This window comes from Diabrotica virgifera, chromosome 5 (genome assembly GCF_917563875.1).
Source record: "Diabrotica virgifera virgifera chromosome 5, PGI_DIABVI_V3a".
Classification (NCBI taxonomy): Eukaryota; Metazoa; Arthropoda; class Insecta; order Coleoptera; family Chrysomelidae; genus Diabrotica; species Diabrotica virgifera.
The window spans coordinates 33,157,411-33,185,145 of record NC_065447.1 but is presented as its reverse complement, the minus strand read 5'-3'; the positions used below and the strand labels follow the sequence as shown (position 1 = coordinate 33,185,145).

General features: G+C 32.0%; 1 protein-coding gene across 1 annotated transcript in view; it reads right to left on the bottom strand.

Annotated features, from left to right (window-relative positions):
• Positions 1–645: 645 nt before the first annotated feature.
• Positions 646–27,735, bottom strand: part of LOC126885333 (dopamine D2-like receptor) — a 256,960-nt gene continuing 229,870 nt past the window's right edge. The window contains exons 5-7 of the mRNA XM_050651889.1: positions 24,089–24,253; positions 20,568–20,776; positions 646–955 (exon numbers count right to left, since the gene is read on the bottom strand). Of these exons, the coding sequence (XP_050507846.1) occupies positions 741–955; positions 20,568–20,776; positions 24,089–24,253 (589 nt within the window). The 3' untranslated portion in view covers positions 646–740. The remainder of the gene's footprint in view (positions 956–20,567; positions 20,777–24,088; positions 24,254–27,735) is intronic.

The following is a 27,735-nucleotide window of genomic DNA, read 5'->3' as shown; positions in this document are numbered from 1 at the left end:
ATGTTTGAAAAGCTAGGTATAGAAAGAAGAAAAGCATCCTGGTTAAACAACCTCAGAACCTGGTTCAGCACAATATCTGTGCAGCTTTTCGCACTGCTGCAGATAAGACAAATATTTCCATGATGATCGTCAAGATCCGTCACAAATCATCAAGAAGAAGAGTAGACAAAATTAAAAAAGTGGCTCCGAAATGCCCAAGTACACATTGTGTAATACACTCGGAAGCACTAGGTGCTAAATATGTGCAAGAAAATCTGACCTCTGGGTTATCAGAGGCTGTGAAAATCGTTAAGCCTAGGGTACTTAATTAAATATTATTTTTTTTTAAATAGTACTATTTTTTTAAAAGGTGTTCAAGATCACCAATGTTGTTTATTTTAGCAAGTCATCTCTAAGTCAATATAAAAATTTGTAACTTATAAAATATGTTCCTATTAGAGAATACTACACTTGTGTAAAACTTCAGTCATCCCAAATTTAAAGAACTAATAATCAAATGATCGTTAATGTCGAATTTTTCAACATTAGTATTGTATCAAAAAATGAAAACATCTAAATATTCTAGTTATGTATAGCTAATAGTTAAATACTTCTAAAATATTAACACTTTTTTACATACTGGTTTAGATACATATATACAAAACAGTCACTTTTCTTTTAATATTGTCGGCATACGCCTAGTAAAAAACCAAAACAATTTAAGTAAAAAATCTCTTAAAGACTAAAAAGTTGATACCAGTCTAAGCGCCCATGAACATGAGTTTTTTGAAAGCTTTCCTGAACTCAGGATTGAAGATGGTGTAGATGACGGGATTGACGAAACTATTCATATAGCCAAGCCACGTTGTGAGAAGGAAAGCAGCCATGCCAGGCTGGCAGTCCAGGTTGAGCTTACTGCACATAGCGCTGAGAATGTTGCACGTAAAGAATGGAAGCCAACAGATAAGAAAGACACCTGTAACAAAAAAAAATCAGGTTTAATTTATTATCAAGTAATTGTTTGTTTAGGACTACTGGTGGCCGTTTCCATAAATATACAGTTATAGCCCAGGAGGTAGTGTCAAATTTGACCGGAGCATTTTAGCATGGCTATTTTCTTTTCATTTAGTTTGGTGTTCCAAAGCTTATTAACAAATGATGTCTCAGCTGGCCCAAAACCGGGGATTTTAGGCAAGAAAAGGTAAAATTATCTGAAACTTGATGAAAAAACGCTACAACTTGCCAAATATTTATCTCCATTATTTACGTGTATAGTGGCCTAGAATACCTAGTTACTTGCTTCACCCAGGCGACACGGGTTTAATTCCTGGCCTTGAAAATATTTTTTGTTTTTAAAATTGACATTTTGATTTGAAAAATAATTGTTTCTTGATAATACCACGCTTTTATTATTTATACGACACAATATGATAAAAAAGTCTGAATGTCTTTTTTAGAATCTCCAACTATGCATTTGATCATATTATGACTGACTTCCTTAATACGCAAATATTGTTGTACATGAACCCCTGAAGCCTCCTAAGTTAGTACGACCAATCTAAATGAAAAGGGAGGTTGCTCATCCCCCCTCCCGACATTCTTTTTAGTTTTTTTGGACAAATTGTTTTTTCTTAATTTTACATGATCTAGAACCAAAAGAAACACACAACACTAATTTTTCAGTTTTCTATCACCAACCCCCTATTAATCTAAATATTTCCCTCTTCTCAATATATAAAAATGAATGAAACATTATTTAGTTCTAAGGCGGTACGAAGTTTGGAGGGTCTGCTAGATAATAATAAAAAAATATTCTTGGACTAGTTTGACAAATATTAAAAAGTATAAATCATTAATTCATAAATTTTAGATTGTAAGAGAAAATCGTCAGCTTAATATTTTTTTATTATTAACTAGCTGACCCGGAAAACTTCATACCGCCTTAGAACTAAATAATATTTAAAAAATAAAGACCTAAAAAATACCAAAGAGCCAAAAAATACTAAAAAATATTGCGTATACTTTTTTCTAATAAACAATATTTATTTTGTGGTGTCTGCGTAAATAATGATTACTTAGGTTGGTCTTATTAACTTAGGTTGGAAATTTTTCCGTGTTCATGTACAACAACTTTGCTTGAGGTCATTATATGATCAAATGCGTGGTTTACGATTCTATAAAAGACATACAGACTTTTTTATATTGAGTCGTGTAAATAATAAAAGCGTGGTATTATCAAATAGTTATTTATGAAACATTCGTGAAGTATGCTTTTTGCAAACGCACGCGATATTTAGAGCACGAGCGACAACGGAGCGAGTGCTATACATCGCGTAAGTTCGCAAAAAGTACTTCACGCAGAGTTTCATACAATATTTTTTTCTACGAGCGTGTAAAAATGTCTTCTATCGCGCACGCATTTTAGTTTAGAAAGTTTTACTTTTCCGCACGCGTTTTACTTTTCCGCACGCGTTTTACTTTTCCGCACGCGTGTTAATTTAGATATGTTAATATGGCCTTAAAGTAATTATAATACATGCAATAAACTAATATTTAGATATTATTTACTAATTTATTTCAAACATATCTTATTGTGTTCATGTTTTAATGAAATTAACGCGAGAATTCGATGAAATAAAATAATATTGTCAAAAGTTCTGCCAGACGGATAGCAGAACACAAAATGGCTTTCAACAATAGAAAAACAGACACTTCTACATACGCACTTCACCTTCTAGATCATAATCATTCTTTCAATGAAGAGTTTCAAATTCTGCATATCCAAAATAAAGGCCTTAAGATATCTTTTTTAGAATCTATGGAAATTAATAAACTGAAAAATGCAGATATAATTCTGAATGACCAACTCGAGACAAACAGCCCCCCACTCCTCAACCTCTTCAGTTAGAGACTTAAAAAGTCAAACACATTGTAAATTATATCACTTGAGAAAGGCACTCTGCCGAAACAGCTGTAGTCACATAGTTGTAAATAATAAATTTTGTGGAAGAATAGAAAACAAAAGTTTTCAGTGTTTTATTGTGAGATAAAATGAACTTCCATCAAGTAACGGCCGAATCCATCAATTATTCTATAAAATGCTGTAAAAAGGGGAACACAGCTGGGAACTTAATAAAACAAGAACTTATAGCTGTAATTAAAACGATGCCTAGCTGAGCTAAAACTCTTTCGTATACAACAACGTCCGCGACGCCTGACCTGTGCAGCTGCAACTCGACAGTTGGGTTCTTAAACTTATAAAGCGATAATTATTCTTTTGGAAATCTAAAAAAATACCTGGAAATGGTGGTAATTTAAAAGTCAGTCGAAGTAAACTGGAACATCGAAATATGCCAAATATTAAACGCAAAAAAATTGAAGGTGATCACTTTACTGAAGAAACAATTCTGAATTACCCAGTTGCTCGGCAAAATATTAAAATCTAAGGATGCATTGCAGGTACCTTATGGAAATAAAATTGGAGAAATATGTGGCTACAAACTATTGATAAAACTAGTATTGCCGAAGCCAATTGAAGGAGCAGCGAAACCTCAAAAGATGGCAGAAATATAAGAAAAAGCTTTGACTAACCACTTACAGCCTTGTAGTAAATTGCAGTAAAAATATTTTAAATAAGAAAATCTACGGTTAGTGCGGCAGATTGGTGCAAATATTATAAGAATTGCATATTTAATGATACAAGCATATAAATTGGGCCACATATACTGCACATATAAAGGTTCAAATTTAGATATGAGGCCATGTCAGATTTTGCCTTTTACAAAAATGGCGGTCATTCAAATTGGGCGACTGTACATATGTGACTAATAGCACGATATCTTTTGAATGAAAAGTCCCATTTCAACCAAATTTGGTACATAGGTTATTTTTGTGATTTATAAGATCTATGTCTTTAACTGGAAGAATCGGTTTACCAGAAGTTGTGTTTTTCCTGGTTTTTTATGTTAGACTATTTTATATTATGTAAATAATTTATTTTCAATTTTTTCATCCTGTATATATTAATTTTTTAAAATGCTAATACCACCAAGGCAAAGAGCGTAGGAATATGTTTTAGAAAATATTTTGAACTTTTAGTTATGTTAATTACCATTTAATAAATGCATAACGTATCTTCACATGTATCTATGTGTGGCAAATTCGTGCAAATATTATAAGAATTATTGTGAATTTAACGGTAGAAGCATATAATTTGAACCACATATACTACTACAGATAAAAAAGTTCAAATTTAGATATGAGGCCATCTCAGATTTTGCCTTTTACAAAAATGGCGAGCATTCAAAATGGCGGCTATACATCTGTGAGTAATAGCACGATAGCTTTTGAACGAAAAGTCCGATTTCAGCCAAATTTGGCATCAAGGTTCTTTTTTTGATGAATAAGATCGAGGTCTTGAACCGGAAGAATCGGTTTACCAGAAGTTGTGTTTTTACTGTTTTTTGTGTAAAACTCTGTTATTTTTTTTTAATTCTTTCACCCTGTATATAATAGTTTTTCAAAAAGGTAATACCGCCATTGAAAAGAGTGTAAAAATAATTTTTACAAAAGATTTTGAACTTTTTGTTTATGTTAATTACAATTTAATAAATGCATAACGTATCTTCACATGTACCTGTGTGCGTCAGATTCATTTTGAATGCCCGCCATTTTTGTAAAAGACAAAATCTGAGATGGCCTCATATCTAAATTTGAATCTTTGTATGTGTAGTGTGTGTGGTCCAAATTATATGCTTTTACCATTAAATGCACAATAATTCTTATATTATTTGCACGAATCTGCCGCACATAGGTTCATAGGTACATGTGAAGATACGTTATGCATTTATTAATTGGTAATTAACATAACTAAAGAGCTCAAAATATTGCCTAAAAATATTTTTACGCTCTTTTCAACGCCGTTATTAACTTTTTGAAAAATTAATATATACAGGGTGAAAGAATTACTAAAAAACAACATGTCTTTACATACAGATCGGAAAAAACACAACTTTTGGTAAATCGATTCTGCCAGTTCAAGATTTTGGTCTTACACATCAACAGAAGAATCTATATACCAAATTTGGTTGAAATCGAACTTTTCGTTCAAAAGTTATCATGCTATTAGTCACATATGTATAGTCGCCATTTGGTTGCACGCCATTTTTGTAAAAAGTAAAATCTGAGATGGCCTTACATCTAAATTTGAACCTTGATGTGTGTAGTATATGTGGTCCAAATTTTATGCTTCTACGATTAAATGCACAATAATTCTTATAATATTTGCACGAATCTGCCACACATAGGTACACGTGAAGATAAGTTATGCATTTATTAAATGATAATTAACATAACTAAAATGTTCAATATATTATTTTCTACAAAATATTTTTACGCTGTTTTCAAATGCGGTATTACCTTTTTGAAAAATTAATATATACAGAGGGAAAAAATGGAAATAAACACATATTTTTACATAAACAACCAGTAAAAACACAACTTATGGTAAACCGATTCCTCTGGTTCACCACATCCATCTTGTAATGTAAAAAAATAACCTATATACCAAATTTGGTTGAAATCGGACTTTTCGTTCAAAAGTTATGGTACTATTAAACACACATGTGTAGTCGCCATTTTGAATGCCCGCCATTTTTATAAAATGCAAAATCTGAGATGGCCTCATATCTAAATTTTAAACTTTATATGTGTAGGATATGATTTCCAAATTAGATGCTTGTATCATTAAATATGCAATTGTTTCACATATCGGCCGCACTAGGTTTCGTTTTAATTAAAAATCGATTTAAAAATATTTTAAACGTGCTTTTCTTGAAATCACTACTTTTTTAAAAACTAGGAGACATTTTTCTCAAAATCTAGTACACGAATCTCAATAAGAAGATAATGCAGCTTTTCAAAGGCGCACTCTGCCTTGATGAAAAACAACTAAAAATGTCAAATTTTTTTTGAATGCATCAAAATATTTTTAAACACAGTATAAAAAAATATAACCATAAATATAACAGTTTTTTCTGTTAAATATTCAAAAATTGTCTAGTTTTCAATTTTGAAACTAAAAGTCATCTTAACCCATTAACGCCCAAGTTTTTTTTTATTTAAAAATCTTTACTTTTAGGGTTGATTTGATGAAAATGTTAATAATTTAATCCAAAAAAACAAGTTTTTCGGTTTCCTGTCTTTTTTAAAAAAATTATATGGTGTTACCATATGGTAACGCTGGGCGCTTATGGAATTTTTACTATCGTTGGAACCAAAATTTTTAATTTTTTTAAAATATTTATTTGAGAATATTTTCAAGGTCTGGTGTGGTATCCTATTAAACAATTAACACACAAACCAACGTTGCATTTTTTACACATTGTTTGTACAGATGTTGTACATCTGTCTCCAGCACCTCGCCTTCTACTGCTTGATGTAACAAATGGTCGAAGCGATCAAAACGAAGATCTGGCAAGTTCTGTCTATGTAGACTAGGTCTTCCTGTATATAAGGGATGACTTCCATATCTTGCGAGAAGAACTTGGGCCAATTCTCTCCTAAACGATAGCAAGGATATTTTTTTTATTTTTTTTTATATAAATGCCATTAATTATGGACTGCAACATCCAACAACCATGTTACAATTTGCCAGTACCATTTTTTACTGCAAATTGCAACTCGGTAGGTTGAAACACCTTGATCCATCCAGTCGGTACCCACCATATTTTGTTGTATTCATATACTTGTATACTTGACTTTGTATACTTGAATGTGGCCTTTTTCTTCATGAGAAAATCTTTTTACTGTGCCCAATGCTGAACCACCACAACTCTTAGATGCTATTGTAACAACAGAGTTATCTTTCGTCGCACCAATAACACTATCGCTTCTGCTAATAAAAATCCACGACTGAAAAAAATAAGATTATGACTCCGTAAGCTGTAACAGAAAGAAGATGATTTTCTGTTGGAGTGAATGAAAAGAGAGTGGTAAACTCCAACAGAAGTAGGAAAAAGGAGATCTACTTAATGGAGCCAAAGGAACAACAATGTGGCTTCTGCGTTGAAGAAGCTGAAGTCTCAAATACTACTTTGCAGTAGTACTTGTATGGAAAGATGCTAAGACGAAGAGTATAGAATTGATATAGGACTGAAGATGAAAATTATGAATAGATAGATATAACTTGAATAGCTAGCTCAATATGCTAGAGAATGGGCACTTGACACTCAAGGAAGGATTCGGCCAATTTGCACGGCTATTTCTGGCTGGACAATAAATTAAAGGAAATGACAATGATGGCTAGAAAAGAAGATATTAAGACAATGTTCACAAAGTAGATAGGGTAAATATAATAATATAATGAAAATAGAATAAATTTTTGGGCGCCAGAAGAAGGATAACTGGGTTAACCCTCTTCCAGGTATTCTACGCTGATATAGAGTATATTAAATTTGTAATAAAAGTATATTAAATCTACAAATATAAAGGAGTAATATGAGAAAAAAAAATATGCACAATAAATATATTTTTATTAAATTTAACTACTAGATGTTCACAATCTCCGAGTTAAGACAAGTAACTAGTCTGTGACTCTAACATGACAAAAAAAATGATACTAGTGAAAGTCAATTACAAAATTATCACACAAATGTGATCTAAGAATAATCTTAATAAGGTTAGAAAATCTGAATAAGGGTACCTCTAATACAGAAAGTACAACTTACACCTAGGTTAGTAGAACCTTCACCAAATAATAATTGTACGTTTATAATACGTACACCTTAATTAAATATTACCTGATACGATAAATAATATATAAGTAACTCAAGGTGAGTTAGACAGGCACAAGCCTTTACCTAATAAATAAATCTACGGTTGGATACAACAGATCCTTTTTCTAACTCGTAGATTATAATAATGACACAACAAGTGAAACCAAACTCTATTCTGAGGGAATAGAGCCCAGAAGTTTATATGAATTTAATTTAAAGTTAAATAATGTGAATGATTGAAATTTTTACTAATAGTTGAAGTTAACTTGAAGAATTTACTTTAAAGTAGACTAAAATAATGTTAAATTGTTATATAGAAAGGAAAACCAGCATAAAAATAGTCAAAATAAGAGTACCAACAACTTTTGCAGGGGAAAATATCTGAGCTCAGAGATCTTTACCTTAGGGATTATGCAGTATGGGGAACGCTATCAATTAAATATTATGTTAAAAAAAAAATACTATAAAAATATGAAGCAGGAAAAATTTGTGTGCAATTAAACTATAAAAAAAATATGTCCTGAATATCACAAAAAACGGTCTGTCTTTACTAAAAACGCACCAAATGTCCCCAAACAAACCCCTTTTACACAATCGTCTGGCTGATGTAATGAGCACCCAGTGGTGCTAACTTTCGCTTGCAGCGGTCCTGCTGGAGGTACAGGAAGGCTGGTGGAAACAGCTGGAGGTACTTAAAGGAAGAACAACTGGAAATGATCCAGGCTGGTTGTCCAGTGATTGTTGCTCGAGGAGTGGTCTGTCCCTGGTGGTGTTAGGTGGTTTTTGTTTTTTAAGATTTCATAGTAGATGCTAAAAAACACAGTATGGTGTTACTACCAATCTACCAATGTCAAAAAAAAGAAGCAAGAAATACGAGGAGGTGTTTTTTTTTTCCTATGGGAATAAGAAGAAATAGGTCATTAAGTCCAAAAACTTGAATGACTAGACAGTTCGACTCTTTATCAAGTTGTTATCGGATGACCTTGGTCAAATAACACATGTAATTTTCGATTTGAATACAAGATATAATTACTGTGAAATAATATTTCATTAATATACAGGTATACAGACATATTATATTAGGCTGAAATAGTATGACTATGCAATGGATACTTATTTAATCATCTTTCAAAAGATAGATCTGAACTTGAAAGGAGTATAAAAAAATTAATTTAAATGAGCTCTATTTTCCAAGTAAAAGCAAAATCCACAAAGAATACATCATTTTCTCAAGATGAGTTTGATCGAACCATGAAAATAGCCTACATAAAATTTAATTAGCAAATTAGTCAAGGACATTCAACATGGCTGAATAAAAGTAATAATTGTTTTTTTTATTTACCGGGGTGGAACTCCATTATGCGGTACAATTCTTCAAATTCACTGTTCACTGATCCTGGATGACTACAATATAACTATTTAATAACTTTGGAACTTAGAATTATAGGTAAATCTTAGTTCAATAACCCCGCATCTACGTAGACTCACTCCTCAAAGCACAATGTCGTGTTCAGTTCAACGGCCCAAGAACCTCGTGGCAATTCTCAAAAATCCCTAGCTGTCAAAGTGGGGAAACCAATGTTGCCACGTTTAAATGTGACGTCAGCAAGCATTTTAAAATTCTGTGATGGGTTTTAGTTGTATTTTAATAAACATTGAAAGAAAATAATTCTGAGAATAATTAAATAATACTTTCGATAATTAATAATATCTTCCCATCAATAATCGATTCTATAAGGGGCGGAACGTCACAAAGCGCCCACCGCAACCATATGGTAACGGCGTACTTTGACTATTCCCACCGAATTCGCTACATTTAATTGTTGATAAAATACAACAATTTATAATAAGTTGGCGTATAATAAACTTAGTTTTTTTTTTTAATTATGCAAATATAGTATTGTGTTTGCATTTTATCAATCAAAAGCAAAATAAAAATTAAATTAAATTTTTTTTAATAACGCGGGCACATAAATTTGATACACCCTGTATATTGAGCTGTTTTAAAATTTATTAGAATTTAGTTAGGATGTAAATAGATTTCTCTTTTAACGAGCTTTCCGCGGAACCATTAAAGACTTTTGTGAATAATTAAAGTGAAAAGAACTTTGTATTTAGATTTAAAATGGAAAAAAATTGTTTACTGCATAGGTGATTATCAATTTCTTGAAATTGATAATTGAAAAGAAAGTTGGAATTTTAATATCTTCATTTCAATACGAGTATATGTGGGAGAGTTTCTCCGAAAGTAATTAGGATTGTCGGAACAAATTTGAGGGTGACTGTTGTTTGTCAAATGGAAAAGTCAATGTTCTGATTCTTGGAATGTGGAAGGGGAAAAGATGGATTGAATGATTGAGAGAGGTTGAAAAATTATTCATTATGTTGTTGGCAGCGAGAAAGAGCGGTTTCGACGTGTTAAGTGCAGAAATAGTTAGCATATATCAGTAGCTAGTTGGTAGTGGAGAATAGTGTTGAAAAGTGGAACGAGAGACAGATCAAATCGAGACGAAATACCTCTTTGATTCAGTAGTATTGTGAGAAGGAGAGCAGAGAATTTTTGGAGTTTTGTTGAATCGAGAATGTGTCAAAGAAACACGGTTTGTTGGAGAATTAGTGCTGGTATGCTGACAGTTTTGAAGCTGGACAACGGAGAGAGGCTTTGATGAGTAGCCTTTAACATAATCAACGAGGGAGAGCTGTTTGGGGTCACGAGAAGACATCCAAGTGAGGGAAGCAAAAGGTCAGTCAATTTATGTGAAAGAGATTTTTATGTTCGGGAAATAAATTTTTGAGTAAAAAGCATATGAATTAAAGTTCCAATATTTCAAAATATAAGTGGTAAATATAGGTAACCTTGCGAAGACATAAATTTGTTTGGTTTAGTTTGTTTTACCAAAGTCATCGGGAACAAACCGATAAATTGTTTTTTTTGTAAAGATAATAAATTTAAGTGGTATAAATTTCATTCGGACATCTGTGTCCACAGGTTTTTTAGTTTCGATAGATTTCAGAGTATTAATTTGATAAATAAAAGACAATTCTGTATTTTTATTTTAATAATTTGCTTTATTTCTTTTCCCTATTTTATCCCGATTAGGATCAACTCAGAAATACTGAACCCACGAGAGAAGATAAGTATAACGTGAGATAATTTGGATTTTTTTTTAATAGTATAAAAAAGCACCCTGAGATTTTTTATTCAATTTTGATGTATGATTTGCGACAAGTAAATAATTAATCAAATAAATAATAATTAATATAAATTAAATAAGAAGCAGATCACAACAATAGTTACTAGAAGACTATCAAAAATTGCTTACGCAAAACGGACGTCCATCTTTTTCTATAAATTTAAACAACACTGACATATGATTATCTCTCGACGGTTGAGAAAAGGCTAAAATACGAATCCGTTACGTTTTATGGATGCCTGAAGTATTCCTAGAAACCATAGTTCTCATAATATGTGGCTGACTAATTCCGTGGGCATACCGCAGAATTTTTAAAAATCATGTGTTTTTCGTTACCATATGGTAACGCTGGGCGCTAATGGGTTAAGAGAAATTTTTATTTGTCACATTTTCAGGTTGATAACTCTCTCAACGTTTTGCCGATGGTTTTTTCTAAATTTCATCATGCAATTATCTAAGACACACTTTCGTTCATTTCTTAAATAAATTAGAGCGAACCGGAGTGTAATTTTTAGGAACATTACTTACAAAATGAGTCCTTTCATACCGTCGAACACCTGCTCACGTGTTCAATTTTTATTTTCCTTCGCCATAGAAAGAGAGCAATGCAGAAAATCGTCTGATTTTGTTGAAATGATCAGTTTTATTTTCGAAAATTAATCTTGGGGGAATTTCACGCTGGATTTAATTAAATTCTATAAAATGCTGTAAAAGAGGATCACACCTGGCAAGTTAATAAAACAAGTTCGATGGTAGTATATTATGCTGCGATGAAAGGAGTTTATTGTAAACTTCTCTAAAATATTAATAATCCTTGTCATATACGTATGTGAAAACAATGGAAATAATACGAATAGAGAGATCTAACGATACGATATTCAAAATACGCCAACAAGAACTTCCTTTAGTTTTTTATTATCTCTAGTCTTTTTATTACCCTCTAGAGATATTTGCGATATACATACTATGCTATATACAGAGAGGATCTAAATTATGGAATAAATTCATTTTCTCTAAAATGGAAGACTTTAGAGAAAAATCCCGAAACAGGCCGATTTTTATTTTCAAATTACAATTTTTTGGCATATATTTCATATTAGTGACGTCATTCATCTGAGCGTGGTGACGTAATCGATGATTTTTTTAAATAGGAATAGGGATCGTGTGGCACCTTATTTGAAAGGGTGTTCAATTATCTATACGGTAATATAAACATTAATAAACATTAATATAATATTATTTATACAGAGTGGCCAAAATAATAATTTTTGAATTAAATTAATTGACTAAAAAAGAAGAATTTATGCAATTTATTTAACTCAAAATACATTCTATCGCCGCCGTCAGAAAATAGAAAAAAAAATGTATATTTGCCAAATAAACATTGCTTTTCGCTTAAATTAAATGTTCAAACTGTCAAGAGGTAGGTGGGAGGCTGTTTGTGATTTAATTTAAGCGAAAAGAAATGTTTATTTGTGAAATAAACATTTTTTTCTGTTTACTGACAGCCGTACAATGTATTTTGAGTTAAATAAATTACATACATTCTTCTATTTGCGTTAATTAATTTAATTCAAAAATTATTTTTTTGATCACCCTGTATAAATAATGATATTATCGTTTTTATTGCTGAATAGAGAATTGAACACCCTTTCAAATGAAGTGCCACACGACCCCTATTCCGATTTAAAAAAATCATTGATTACGCCATCACACTCAGATGGATGACGTCACTAGTTTGAAATATATGCCAAACAATTGTAATTTAAAAATAAAAATCGACCTATTTCAGGATTTTTCCCCAAAGTCCTTCATTTTAGAGAAAATGATTTTATTCCATAATTTAGATCCTCTCTGTATACTATGTATTTTCTACTATGCTATATACTACTTCAAAAAAAGGCAAATACAAAGAAATGCAACGAATATCGTACGATAGCTTTGATTAGTCATGCTCTGAAATTATTCCTAAAAATAATCGATAATAGGATCTATAGGAAATTAGACGCAGACATCAGTAACACTATTTAAAGAAGCACTATTTTGTATGCGCCTTCTATTCCAAAAAAGTTGTGAATTCCCAAAGACCGTTTTTGTTTGTTTCATCGACTTCGAGAAGGCATTCGACGGAGTACAACGTGATACACTTTTCGATTGCTTGCAGGCAGCAGGACTTGACCACTACGATATAAGACTGCTGAAATACTTATATTACAATCAAGTAGCCTCTATCCAAATTGGAGACAGTCGTACTGAAAAACTGCCGATAAAACGTGGAATACGACAAGGTTGTGTTTTATCACCCACCCTTTTTAATCTGTACTCTGAAGAAATCTTTAGGGAGGCTTTGGATGACAGAAAAGAGGGAGTAATGCTAGGCGGAGAAGTAATCAACAATACTAGATACGCTGACGATACAGCCATTCTTGCTGAAAATTTACAAGATCTTCAGAGACTACTAAATCTAGTCAGTGAAGCAAGTTATCGGAGAGGCCTTAAAATAAACATTTCAAAAACAAAATGGATGGCAGTTGGAAAGATTAATATAGATCAAGGTCAGCTTTCTCTTGATGGAGAGGAGTTAGAACGGGTAAATCATTTCAAGTACCTTGTCAGCTGGTTAAATGTAAATTGTGACTCTAATGAAGAGATAATAACTAGGATCGGAATATCACGGAAGGTTTTATGACCTGAAAACCAGTTTTATTTTACAGAAACCTGTCGATGAATATTCAAAAGAACGTGCTGAAATGTTATGTGTGGTCTATCCTATTATATGATTGTGAGACATGGACGTTAAAAACCACAATGCTAAAGAAAATAAAAGCATTCGAATTGTGGTGCTATCGACGAATCCTAAAGATATCGTGGGTTTCGCACACTTCCAATGAAGATGTTCTTCAAATGCTGAATTCAGAATGTCTGCTCATAAGCATCATAAAGAGGAGAAAAACAGAATACTTCGGCCATATAATTAGAGGACCTAAATACCATCTGCTTCGCCTTATAATACAAGGAAAAGTGGAGGGAAAGAGATGGATTGGTCGAAAGAAACTTTCATGGCTGCGTAATATTAGACAATGGTGTGGCTGCACAGTAGAAGAATTATTTCGCGCAGCAGCCGATAGAGAGAGATTTCAGGAAATTGTAAACATGATGACGGCCAACGTCTGAATACAGACACGGCACCTAAAGAAGAAGAAGGTCAGTGAGACTCAGATGGGATTCAGAAAAGGGCTGGGTACAAAGGAAGCTCTGTTTGCAATGAACGTTCTCTCACAAAAATGCTTAGGCATGAACCAAGAAAGTTACACCTGTTTTATTGATTTCGAAAAGGCCTTTGACAAAATACAGCATGAACCACTAAGGCCAGTTCTAATAAACAAAAAAATTAGACAGCCAAGGTATTCGAGTTATATGCAACCTATATGGGAATCAAACAGCAAATGTGAAGATTGAGGGTAGGGTAACAGAAGAAATTCAAATCCCTCGAGGAGTCCGACAGGGATGTATCTTGTGGCCACTTTTATCTAATCTGTATAGTGAAGCCATATGTCAACAAACACTCACGAAAGAAGTTGTTGGTCTGATAATAAATGGTTAGACGATCAACAATATAAGGTATGTTGACGATACGGTTCTCCTGACCGGAACGCTAGTAGAATTAGAACATCTCCTTCAAAGTCTCAATATATACTGTAACAGTTACGGCTTGAAAATTAATTTGAAAAAAACTAAATTTATGGTAATCGCGAAATCAAAGAACACCAGAGCTAATCTTATAATAGAAAATACAGCGATTGAGCGTGTGTCGTGTTATATATATCTAGGTGTTTGGATCACAGACGATACTGATCAAACAAAAGAGATTAAATGCAGAATAGAAATTGCTAGATCAGTCTTTAATAGAATGTGCAAACTCTTTCGTAATCGTGATATCAACATAAAGTTACGAATACGAATGCTGCGGTGTTATGTCTTTTCCACCCTGTTATATGGAGTTGAGGCTTGGACTCTAAAACAGTCGACCATAAAAAACATCGAAGCATTCGAGAGGCGCATTCTCAAAATATCATGGATGTACCGCGTTACTAACACGCAAGTACTCCAAACTTTAGACAAAAGATGCGAAATTGTAAATGAGATAAAAACTAGATAGATGGAATTCTTGGGCCACATTATGAGGGGTGAAAAGTATAAACTTTTAAGAAATTGCGTGTAGGGCAAAATTAAGGGCAAAAGAAGTGTGGGAAGAAAAAAATATCGTGGCTTCGAAATCTATGTGAATGGTTGGGCTGTAGTTCAATTGAACTATTTGGGCGCGCTGCTAACAAAGTCGCAGTGGCCATGATAATTTCCAATCTCCGCTAGGAGTGGCATGTGAAGAAGAAGAAGAAAAGATATTTGCAATCTGCCTTGTAAGCAATGAGAGTTTTTTCTGACAATGAAGCTGATCACATGCACATTATGACTACAATGAACATAAAGTCATCTAAATATAATTTGAACATTGTTTTTGTGAATTTATAAACATTTGCTTTAAAAGCTCAATTAAAGTGTGTGTAGTGTAGATATAGTCCTGGATCCCGCGTACCAAATAAAAGGTTATTACTAGCAAGACCAAAATTGGTTAATAGCTTAATGGCGTTGAGTCGGACGAACTTTGATGTATGGGAACACTGGAATAGGGGAATCTTTAATTGTGGAAAGTGATAAACGTGTCATCCTGACAAGTTTATGATTCTGAAAAATAGCAGCCTCTTTTTAAGTTTATTAAATAGCCAACGTTATAATAATACACGAAAAAATGTTTTAAAAATAAAATAATTTTATAAATTTTAGAATAATCCCCACCTTGTCCACGAAGCACAATATTGCAAAAAGTTTCGCTTCGTCCAACGGTTGTTTTCCATTCTTTCTATGTGTCCTGCCTAGTTTCATTTTAACCCATTAGCGTCCACTGTACTCATCTAAGTACAGCTGCTAATTTGATATAATAGTGTCATCCACAATAAAAAAGTTGTATTTCTTAGCAATTATAGGAAACTAAATAGCGCTAAGACGACAACCGTAACAGATTTCGTTGAACAATTCAGCTGGTTTGTTAGTTTTGATTTATTTTTTATGAAGTTAACACATGCGTTTTTTATTTTATCAAGATCGACTTTGTAAATTTACAATAATTTTCTCCCATCTGCTTCTTTTTACCTTCAAATGGTTTGCGTTTGTTTATAATAAGTTTAGTAAAGGGCTTAGGTGAGTTAGTAAGGTTAGTGAGTATAGTAAAGGGCTTAGGCTTTATAACGTGTTTTATTTGTTTTTAAAATTAAGTGTACTCATATGAGTACAATGGGCGTATGGGAGTATTTTTGATATTTTACAATTTTGTTAAAGACATGGGATCTGTAGATGATTTTGTGAGTATTAGTGTTCGAAATGTCTATGGAAAGAAATACGAAGGTTTACTTTCAGCTTTAGAAGATCTGCTTCTAATTCGCGGTGTGAGATAGATATTGTTATCGTTCCTCTAGACCCAGATATTCTGACTGATTAGGAAGACATTGATGATGATAACCTTATAGAAGGAAATTTGACACTACTTAAAGACGTTGTAGTAGATATTGAAGTTCATTCCTCTTCAGATGAAGACTTCGTGGATGTGCCTTTGCATCTGTATGGAACTCTATGGAACCTGTAGCACAACTAAAACGATGGTCAACTGCTGCTAAGGCCAAAGTGGATGTTTCTCAACCTGCTTTATATAAAACTTATAAGTCCATGGGTGGTGTAGACATACACATGTTCAGCAACTACACAGTTACCGGATCGGAATAAAAGAAAAACAATGGTGGTGGGTGCTGTTTAGTAATCATATAAACATGATTGTTGTAAATAGTTGGAGATTGTATCAGCTGGCTGAACAAATTAGTCTTCTTGATTTTCAAAGAGTACTTGTACGACATTATTTAGGTATTGTCAAATCAATGTCTATAAAATCTAGACCTTCCGGAAATATTCTACCTACCGTTGGGAAACATGAAAGATGACACTTTCCAATAAAAATTATTAAACAATTAAGATGTGATCAGTGTCATCAAATAGCCAGATGGAGTTGTAAAAATTATAATATAACTGTTGGTATTGAGAGAGACTGTTTTAAAACTTTCCATTTAAATTATTTTTTTTGTTAAATTATTTATTAAGACGCTGTAGTTCCCAGTGTACTCAATTGGGTACATATCTATGTATATCTAAGTAACTCTATGTTTTTCAACTATAGTTACATTTGAAGTTTTGTTACAAATAATATTACTAATAAATTCCTAATGCAAAATATAGTAATTCTTAAAATCAGATATCGTGGGCGCTAATGGGTTAACATGGCAAACTTCTGGATTACATCTATTATTAATTCTGATCGTCTTCTTATCTCTTCATGGGACTTGCGATCACTGAGCTTAATATTGCAGATTCTCCGTTCCATGGCTCGTTCGACGACTCCGAGTCATTCAAAGTTTGCGGACTACGCTGTTATTAAAAGTCCAAGTTTCAGTTCCATATGTCAGAAATGGCAACACGTACTGATTGAAAGATTTTGCCTTTAGAGTATTTGAATGGATGAATATAGACCATCAAATATTGAGCTGCCTGAAAAGTATTGACATAGGATGTATATCATGGTAATTCCCAAAAATAAGAAGAGGTGTTGATTGGTAAAATTCTGCCATAAGTAGTTGCGTTCAGACAGCATCTAAAAAGAGTGTATTTACAAGTTCAGACTTGGTTGTATGGAAAATGAGTTTTGTATGTAACCGACTGGGGATGGGAGCACAAAGAAAATTTTTATCATCCACGAAAATGACACAGTCTTCTGGTTCACCAACTTTGATGCGTTTAATTTTTTGCAGGTGCAAAAAAGACTGCTGCAGCCCATGTGGATGTAGACAGAATGGCTTGGTGTGTAATTTAGCTTGTAAAAATCTTGCTGGGTCCAATTGCATGAATATGAAGAACTATCAAGAAAATCCATTATCTGCTACAGAAAAAAATAAGGAAGAAATAAATTTGAGGGATACCATATTTTTTTTGTTAATCATTATTTAATAAATAATGTCGTATTTATATTCCACGAAATAATATTTTCAATCTTATTTGTTACCACAGTCTTAAAAATCTTAAATAACAGTAAAGGATCCGATATAAGGTCGATTTGCACCGATCTGTTTACTGGATAAAAATTGTTTGATATCTAATTTAGCATATTAACAGTTACAAAATCAAGGGTTGCCCGATCTAATCTTGTTCTAGCTATAATTAATTAATAATTAAAAAATTACATTTTTTTATAAATTAAACAAAAAAAATTTCGACCCAGGCAGATATTATTTCAGATTTTTTGGATCATTCTAAACAAAAAAGGTCTTTTGTAACTTTTCTCTAACGTTGATCGTTTTCGAGTAATAAACAATTTAAAACTGAAAAAAGAACGAAAGATGACACTTTTCAAGGTTTAAAAACACAAGTAAAATATATCATTTTTGTAACCATCAAGTACATAAATTCAAGTTAAAACCTTTTCCTATTAGGTCTCGATAAGAATTTTAGGCATGTTTTATTCTAAAACATATTTTTTTAATTATTATTGAGGAAGATTTCTTATGGTGAGACGGGCATTAACAACTAAAAAACAATGTTTCAGAATGAAATGAGTCCCAAAGACTTATCAAGAACTGATAGAATAAGGTTTAAACTTGAACTTAGATACTTAAAAAATGATATTTTATACTTCTGTTTTTGAGCCTTGAAATTGTCATATTTCGTTCTTTTTTCAGTTTTAAATTGGTTATAACTAGAAAATGATTAACTTACAAAAATTACAAAAGACCTTTTTTGTTTAGAATGACCCAAAAAATCTGAAACAATATCTGTCTGGGTCGAAATTTTTTTTTTTGAATTTATACAAAAAATGTCATTTTTTAATTATTAATTAATTATAATTTTAACTATTTAGAATGGGAAATAAGCCACAATATTATTAAAAAATGATTTTTATTAACGTTTCGACGCCCAAATCGGGTGCCGTTGTCAAAATACAAAATACTATTAATATAAACAAAAATGTTGTTGCTTAGTAAAAAAATTCTTCTAATAATTTATTTAATTTGACTCATTTATATCGGCAATTCAGATACATATGATACATTTTAAAGTAGAAGACTTTAAAATGATATTGCTAATATTTATGAGTTGCGTTCCTGGGACGACTTTACTGAAAGATAGTTCATTCGATTACATGAAATCAACCCCAACTCAAGAATATCCGTCACAAAAAAAATCATAGCATGTGATCTGTCTTTAAAAAGACAACCACATGCAACGGTGACATTAAAATTCTCGCGTTAGAGATCTCATAGTAAATCACGAGGGTTGATTTCATGTAATCGAATGAACTATCTTTCAGTAAAGTCGTCCCAGGAACGCAACTCATAAATATTGGCAATATCATTTTAAAGTCTTCTACTTTAAAATGTATCATATGTATCTGAATTGCCGATATAAATGAGTCAAATTAAATAAATTATTAGAAGAATTTTTTTACTAAGCAACAACATTTTTGTTTATATTAATAGTATTTTGTATTTTGACAACGGCACCCGATTTGGGCGTCGAAACGTTAATAAAAATCATTTTTTAATAATATTGTGGCTTATTTCCCATTCTAAATAGTTAAAATTGTAAAAATGCCTCAAGAAAATAGCTTCAGAACAACATTAATTAATTATAGTTAGAACAAGATTAGATCGAGCAACCCTTGTTTTTTGTAATTGTTAACATGCTAAATTACATATTCAATAATTTTTATCCATTAAACAAATCGGTGCAAATCGACCTTATATCGTATCTTAGACTATAACTAACCCACACAAAACCTCAGGAGAATAGGCTCATTCTGGTCGCTACATACCTTGAAGTCTATCAGTGTGGTAATATTCCTCTACAGCAATGTCCATAAACCTCTGAGTAATGACTTTTGATTGACTTTAAATAAAGTAACATAAAACTCCAGGATATTCCACCCTGGGTACTAGGTAGCTTGAGGGCCCTCGTTGTTATCATATTCGTGTTCAGCGCCCTCTAAAACCACTCAAGCCATGACTTTCGATTGATTTCGAATGAAAATAACATAAAACTCCAGTAGACGAGGTCCAACCTGGGCACCATCGTCATTATCAGATTCGTGTTCAGCGGCCTCGTGAACCCCCGAGCAGCAAAATTGAGCTTATTCCTATCGATATTTTCCGAATTGCAAATTTTTAATTTTCTCCTCACTTTGTAAACGCATTTTCTTTAAGCATAAAATGTAATTTTCATTTTATTATCATGAATTTAGTTCATAAACTCTCCCGACACTTTCCCAAATCGAATTCAAAACGTTGTATAGCGATTCTACTTGTTTAAACTAAAAACATTGTTATTTTACGAAGTTACGAAGGATGACAATGTTCGAATGTTTATAGTATCTATATTTCAGAAGTAAGATTTGTCGTTTTTTATTATTAGTACACATAAGGATCAACTTTGATAATATACAAAAAAGTTTACATATTATAAAACTTACCAAGAACGATTGCGAGAGTTTTAGTAGCTTTTCTTTCCTTTTTCGCCGACGATTTCTCCCGTTTCTTTCTACTTGCTTTATTAACCTTGTATATTGTAAATCTGGCAGCAGCTGTGGCTTTTTTCTCTTTTTTGGAGCCCGTGGATCCCGCGGCCGGAGAAGAGGCTGCCCGATTCACAGCTACTGGGCTGTTGGCCGAGTTTATCATCCTCGGCACCGCTCTGAAACAACACAACACATGAATTATTTTTTCTATTTGGTTTGGAGCTTTATTGCGAATAAATCATTCTTTCTAAGGATTTCAGAACACGTTGCGTGGGGAGCGGTTCGCCGGTACACATAATTTTTAAGTTGAAAACCTAAAAACTTTGATACAGTTTGTCTTCACATACCTATTATTTCAATGGAAAAATAGTTATTTATGAAACATTTCGTGAAGTATGTTTTTTGCGAAGGCACGCGATGTTTAGAGCACGAGCGACAACGGAGCGAGTGCTATACATCGCGTAAGTTCGCAAAAAGTACTTCACGCAGTTTCATACAATATTTTCATTTATGATGAACAAATAAAAAAACTGTAACTCTTCGTCACTGGAATTTATTTCTATTCTGCAATTTTTAGAACTTTGACATTTAAAAATTCTAACTTCTTTCAAACCACAAAACTGTCAAAACTTTTGTCGTAATTTATTGCTCATTATGTCATCACCATGACAACGCGAAAGTTAAGGATATTTGATTATATGAAAGTGTGTCAAAACAGTGCGAAAAAGTAAGTCCCATTTAAAATACACTGTTACTTTTTAAATAATAAATGTACCAAAGATGCCATGTTTTCTGTACTACATGAGGTTTATCAAGCATTAAACAATAACCTGCAAATTGCCACTGTTTTTTGTGATTATGCCAAAGCTTTTGATTGTGTGAATCACGACATTTTGATAAAAAAACTAGATTTCTACGGAATTCGGGGTATTTCTTCGAACTGGTTTCAATCTTACTTGGATAATAGGAAACAATTTTGGTTAGAGCAAATGATACAGACTCTAGTCTCAAAAATGTTGTATGTGGGGTACCACAAGGTTCAGTATTGGGTCCTCTACTTTTCCTTATCTTTATTAATGACATCACTAGCTTAAAAATCGATGGAAAAGTTTTTCTTTTTGCTGATGATACCAGTATCACTTGGAGCAAATCAAATATCGCAACTCTTCATGCTACTATAACTTCTGATATACTTACAATAAAATCTTGGTCCGATTCAAATTTACTCTCTTTTAACGTAGATAAAACAGTAGCATTGTCCTATAAAGGAGCTCTTCAACCCTTACCTCTTCATAACAGCCAGATCAGTATCGTTGATTCTGTAAAATTTCTTGGTATTTTTTTAGATAGCAATCTGAAATGGTCCCTTCATATTGGTGTGTTAAGCAAGAAACTATCCTCAGCTTGCTTTGCAATAAGATCTGTTTCGAAGGAAATGAATTTAGACTCTTCCAAAATAACATATTTTTCTTTGTTCGAGTCACATCTTCAATATGGTCTCCCTTTTTGGGGTTCTGGTACGGCTGCCCAATCTGATGTTATTTTTAAATTACAAAAAAGAGCAATAAGATATCTCTTTGGCCTCAGAAGAACAACACATTGCAGAAGCTACTTCAAAGGTCACAGGATTCTAACACTACCTTCTTTATATATTTTAGAAACTGTTTTCTTAATTCGTAAACATCTACATATCTTTCCAGCAAGACCTAGATATGACTATTCCACCAGAAATTCTACCTTTGACATATATGTACCGATCCCTCCCAGTGAGTTAGTAAAGAAATCTATATTATATTCTGCAAAAAAACTTTACAACCATCTCCCTCTACAAATTAAATCTGGAACATACTTCCCCAAGTTCTGTAAACTGACTAAAGCCTATTTATCTGAAAGACCATATTATTCAACAGCAGAGTTTCTTAACCAATAACTAAGAAATTACAGTATTCTTATTTATAAGTATAATCTTAATCTATATTTGAGTGTCATATGCAGCAGCTTAACTTAACTTATTAAATTTCTTAAGGTAGATTATGCAATTTGCAAATTTTTTTAAATTTTGCAATAGATTCTTACTGTTTTTTTGTTTCTCTTCATTATTTTTATTTATATAGACGATTTATATCATTTTAGTAAATTGTATTTGTTATTGTTTTTATTTATGATTCTTGTAAGTTTTGTCTCCAAAATTGTTAAATTTTTCATGACAATAAAGCATATTTCTATTCTATTCTACTTGACGCACACTTTAAATCCTTCACAAATTATGTACATTCTTCTTTTTGTCTCAATTAATTTAATTCAAAAATTTTTTTTTGACACCCTGTATAAATATTTATGTTAATGTTTATACTAGTGAATAGGGAATTGAATAACCTTTCAAATGAGCTATCACACGTCCCTTATTCTTACTTAAAAAAATCATCGATTGCGTCATCACGCCCAGATGGATAACGTCACTAGTATGATATATATTATGCCAAAAAATTATAATTTAATAATAAAAATCGACCCGATTCGTAATTTATCTCCAGAGTCGCCCATTCTCGAGAAAATGAATTTATTCCAACTCAAACGTCCTCACTGTATATATTTCCCACGGATTTCGATTCCCAAAGCTGAAACTTTTTGTCTCAATTTCTGTAATGTTTCTTATGCCTGGTTGGACCAACATATTTTAAGCTTTAGCTTAGCTAAGCTCTCCTTATAGATAGGGCCTTCTTGAGTATCACTTACGTTGCACCATCATTTTATATTCTTACCTTATTATCAATTATATCTATTATTATATTATGGTATTCTTATTGTAATATATTATAATTATATTATATTAATTCTTATGATATTCTCGACTTAAGCTTAAGCTTCTCTGTTGGTGCAACCGGGCATTAAATATGTATGAATTATAAGTAAAGTAGGCGATAGGTCCATGTTTCTCTTTAAGTCCTTAGTCTAAATAGTTCTGAACAGGAAGTTTCAATCTTTGCAACACTTAGAGGATTCTTATAGATGTTGGGTGAAGCTGATATGCGTTCTCTTTTTTTCTTTAGCTGGGTTCTTGTAAAAACTTTAAATAAAGAGGATTTAATTTTATTGTGTTAGGCGTTTGGGAGGTCTATGAAGAAAAGATGGGCAGTAAGAGTTTTACCAATATGTGTGTCATTCATTAATAAGAAAAAAAATAAGATGATGAATGATAATCTTAAAATTAGGTATTGATGGGTTGAATATGAAGTAACCAATGACCATGAAAATACTAGCAAGTTAGGAAATATGACAAATAAACTTCCTATTCTTATAAAAAAATATATGCTTTCTATTGGTTCCAAGCATATTTTCTCTAAATCTACGCAGATAAATCATAATAAAGCAAACTACAGCATCTATGGAACTTTTAAAATGAAATAAAAACACTTATACCAAAAATTGAAATTATTGTCTTTTAGGATCCAGCTTAGATCTTCAACATAAATTACCTTAATTCGGTATCCAGTGTGGAGCCGTTCTTCTTTGCAATATTTCGCAATCTTCTAGGACTTTCAATGACAGAAATATCTGGATGGCTATGTACGTAGCCCGAATCGTTATTTCCGTTCGGGTCACCCATCGGGACGGGAAGATTAGCCACTACCGTCGATATTCTGCAAGAGAAGGAGAAAGTAAATGGAGGTATGACACGGTGAAACAGATGGGTGACAAATGCAAGCAAAAAAGGAACCATATCGAAACTACAGTATTATTACTACTAGGTAAGTAATGGAATCAATGGAATCAGTTTCAAGGTATTAACTAAGTACATGTATACTATTAAAAATAAAATAAATTGCGTACTAGCACAATTCGTTTAACCTTCTCTATCTGAATCGGTATCAATAGGATCTTACCTATTTCCGTATATTACCTTGTCAGAGATCCGAGCAGATACGAATTCATAAGCACACGGGTCAACGAATATCTCTTGAATCTTTTGGTGTCCATATAGTTTTGACGATTTTTGTCCGACTTGTTTTGTTGGTACTGTTTATATAATTTTCTCTTTTCCTTTATTTTTCAACGAAAACTTTCGTTTATAAATTCGCAAAGTCTGTGTGTTATTGCGTTGCCGCTCCTGCAATACTTAGAGCAGATTTATCGATGGATTCTTATGTAGTCTGCATCCAAATCTGAAAACGGCATTTCGATATTTCTAACCGTCTTCGAGATAATCGACCGCAAAGTCTAAAATGTGACGTCACAATACTTTTATTTTCTGCCGACACACTAAACGTCAGTCAGCTGAAATCGTTGCTAGTAAGTAGACTAGTTTTTTAATCTGAATTTGTTAGGCAAAGCATAGGTTATTTACATTATTTGAGTTTGAAACTTCGTGAATGTCAAACTAAATTTTAAATAAAGTATTAATTAAATATCAATGACATTTGATAGTGAATTTAATTATTATATAAAATAAATACGATGTTCAAAAATACAATTTGAGTATATTTTGAAAGCAATAATTTATTAACACTTTTAAAAAGGTTTATCCGAGTATACGGCCTCCCCTTTAATAAGAGTACCTAAAAATGGACTGTTTCATTTGTTATGAAATGAAAATTGTTATTATAGTCGGTTCGCTAAACTCAGACACAACTGGCTAGTGATTTTTTAGTTTTTGGCCAATTTTGCCAAAAATGGTAAGATTACTAATTATTTAGTAATTATTAACTAGTAATTAATTATTTTTTTTTGCTAAATTGATAAAATTACTGACTAAAATCACTAGCCAATTGTGTCTGAATTTAGAGAACCGACTATATGAAATGTTGTTTGGAATAAAAAATTATGGGTTGATATGTAAAATTACATCCTTCTAATGGAAAAAAAAATTTGAAGATTTTCTCAAATTATGGATACCAACATTTTCATTTATAACTCTTTTTTTTTTATTTGACGAAGAAAAGTTATTCTTCATAAAAAGCTCTTAATGGTCTAAGATTAATGATGCAGCCATCATATATCAAATTTTATTAATTTTATACGAGGTATATAAAAAATATGAATTTCGATCAAGAGTAAAGCACCTTTATAGTTCACAACATTTAAATTAGAATGATATAATTGCACATTAAAACATAATTTTTCATTTTAAACAACTTTTCATAATAGCAATTTTCCATATTATAAGTTAAAATACGTAAATCAACAAAGTTTTCGTTATGATAATGCTCGCATTTTTAGCTTGTTTATACTTCGTTTGCCACGACCATATGTCTTTATGCTAGAACTTTTTCCTGACGTTTTTACAAGTATTTCAATAGCTATATCTCTAATGGTACTGGCCATCTTCCTCCAAATTATATTAGGACGTCTTTTCATTCTCCAACATATTGTTGCTTTTTCATCTTTTAGCATTAACCACGTGAAGTTTGTGATCCTCTCCACTATTTTGGTTTAGTTTTGTTTTATTTCTATGTCCAGCAGAATCAACTTATGTTGTTGGCTTACTGGCTCACGAATTATTACCTTGAAGACTTAAAGATTTAAATTTAAAGACTTAAATATTTTCTTTATGTATAATCATCTTCCCTTTTGGACTAACAAGTTGATTTAATCTCTTTGAAAGAATGTGTTATCAACTGTCATGTATATAATGTTGCTATTTCTAGCATATCAGCTCCAGCTTCATTTTTCGTTTTGAAGCCTTGTCCTTCATGTATTTCTTTATATATTGTCTGAAACTGGCCTACACCTATTTTAAAATCACCTTCTGTGATGACTTTAAGATTCTAGATTAAGATCTAATTTATTTTCTTTTTTCTGAAGGGGGAGATTGTTACCGAATTTTTAGATTGTTATTTGGAACCTTTTTATTATGCAGACATAGATGAAAATGTGTTTGTATTCGTAGTATCTAAAGAGGACATACTAGTTTAATTGTTTCAATCTCAATGATTTCTCTATCTTCCTCAGTCTTAATCACTGCTTCATCTTCCCCCGGAGGTCCATTATTTTTGAGAGGTGTTCGGTGAGCTCTATCATAGTTCGTTGTTGACTTTGATATCATGTTTCGTATGAACTTTCCTCTATAACGCTGGTTAAAAATGGGTTGTGTCATCAGATAACACTAATAATAAAATACCTATACAGGAGAAGAAGGGGGAATGTCACGGGGTTACCGGTTAATTAGGGGGAATGTCAGTTGTGAATCACTCAGAAATAAGTGGAAACACATTGTTTTCGTGTGTTCCCACAGAGTAAATTTTCCAAACATATGATTTCAAAAAATACCCTCAAAACATATCAATAATATTAGTCTTATAACTTTGAAAATGCTCTGCTGAAAAATTTAACAAAATTGACATTCCTTCTTTTTTCCCTGTAGCCTTCAATATGTAATATAGCTGTTCTATCTGAGACTATATTTCCATTTTTTTTTAAATTGAAAGATTTCCTTTTTGCCATTTTAAATTTTTCTTCTAAATGTTTTAAGGCTTTTGTTTTCTTCTAAATTTTTAACGATTTTCTAGTTCTTGTATTTTTTAATGTCCTGTCTGCTAGCTTTAAAGATTTCTTTATTTATGATGCTTATTTCTGGTTAGCCTACATTTCCTTGACTTTTCAGTATTCTACGATCTTCCAATTTTGTTTAGTTTCTTTAATATATATTTTTTTAATATCTAAAAGAATAATACATATACCAAAACTCCTCTGCTAAAATTTTCATTGTAATTTTTATTTCCAGTTCAACTTTTTATTAATATCAAATTGTTTTAATATTAAGGACATAAATTATTACACCTTTATATTATGTATCTATTATTCTTTATGAAACGTTAATAGAATCAACTTCTCACGCGTTTAATCAGAATTTTCCGCAAAAATAAATATTTATGAAGAGTGTTGCTGAATTAATTACTTCTTTTCTTAATATGACATAAAAAGTTAGTTCACGAAATACATCCACAAATGAAGGTAAACCCCAAAAGAGATCTATAGAATGCGTACCCCCTACCGAATTTTGTTGCTACTCGGATACAGGGACAAACTCAGTTTTTTACGAATTACTATCCATAAGTAAATGTTAAAAGATATTTGACACGTAATTGATACACACATTATACAGTTATTAAACAAATGAAATGAA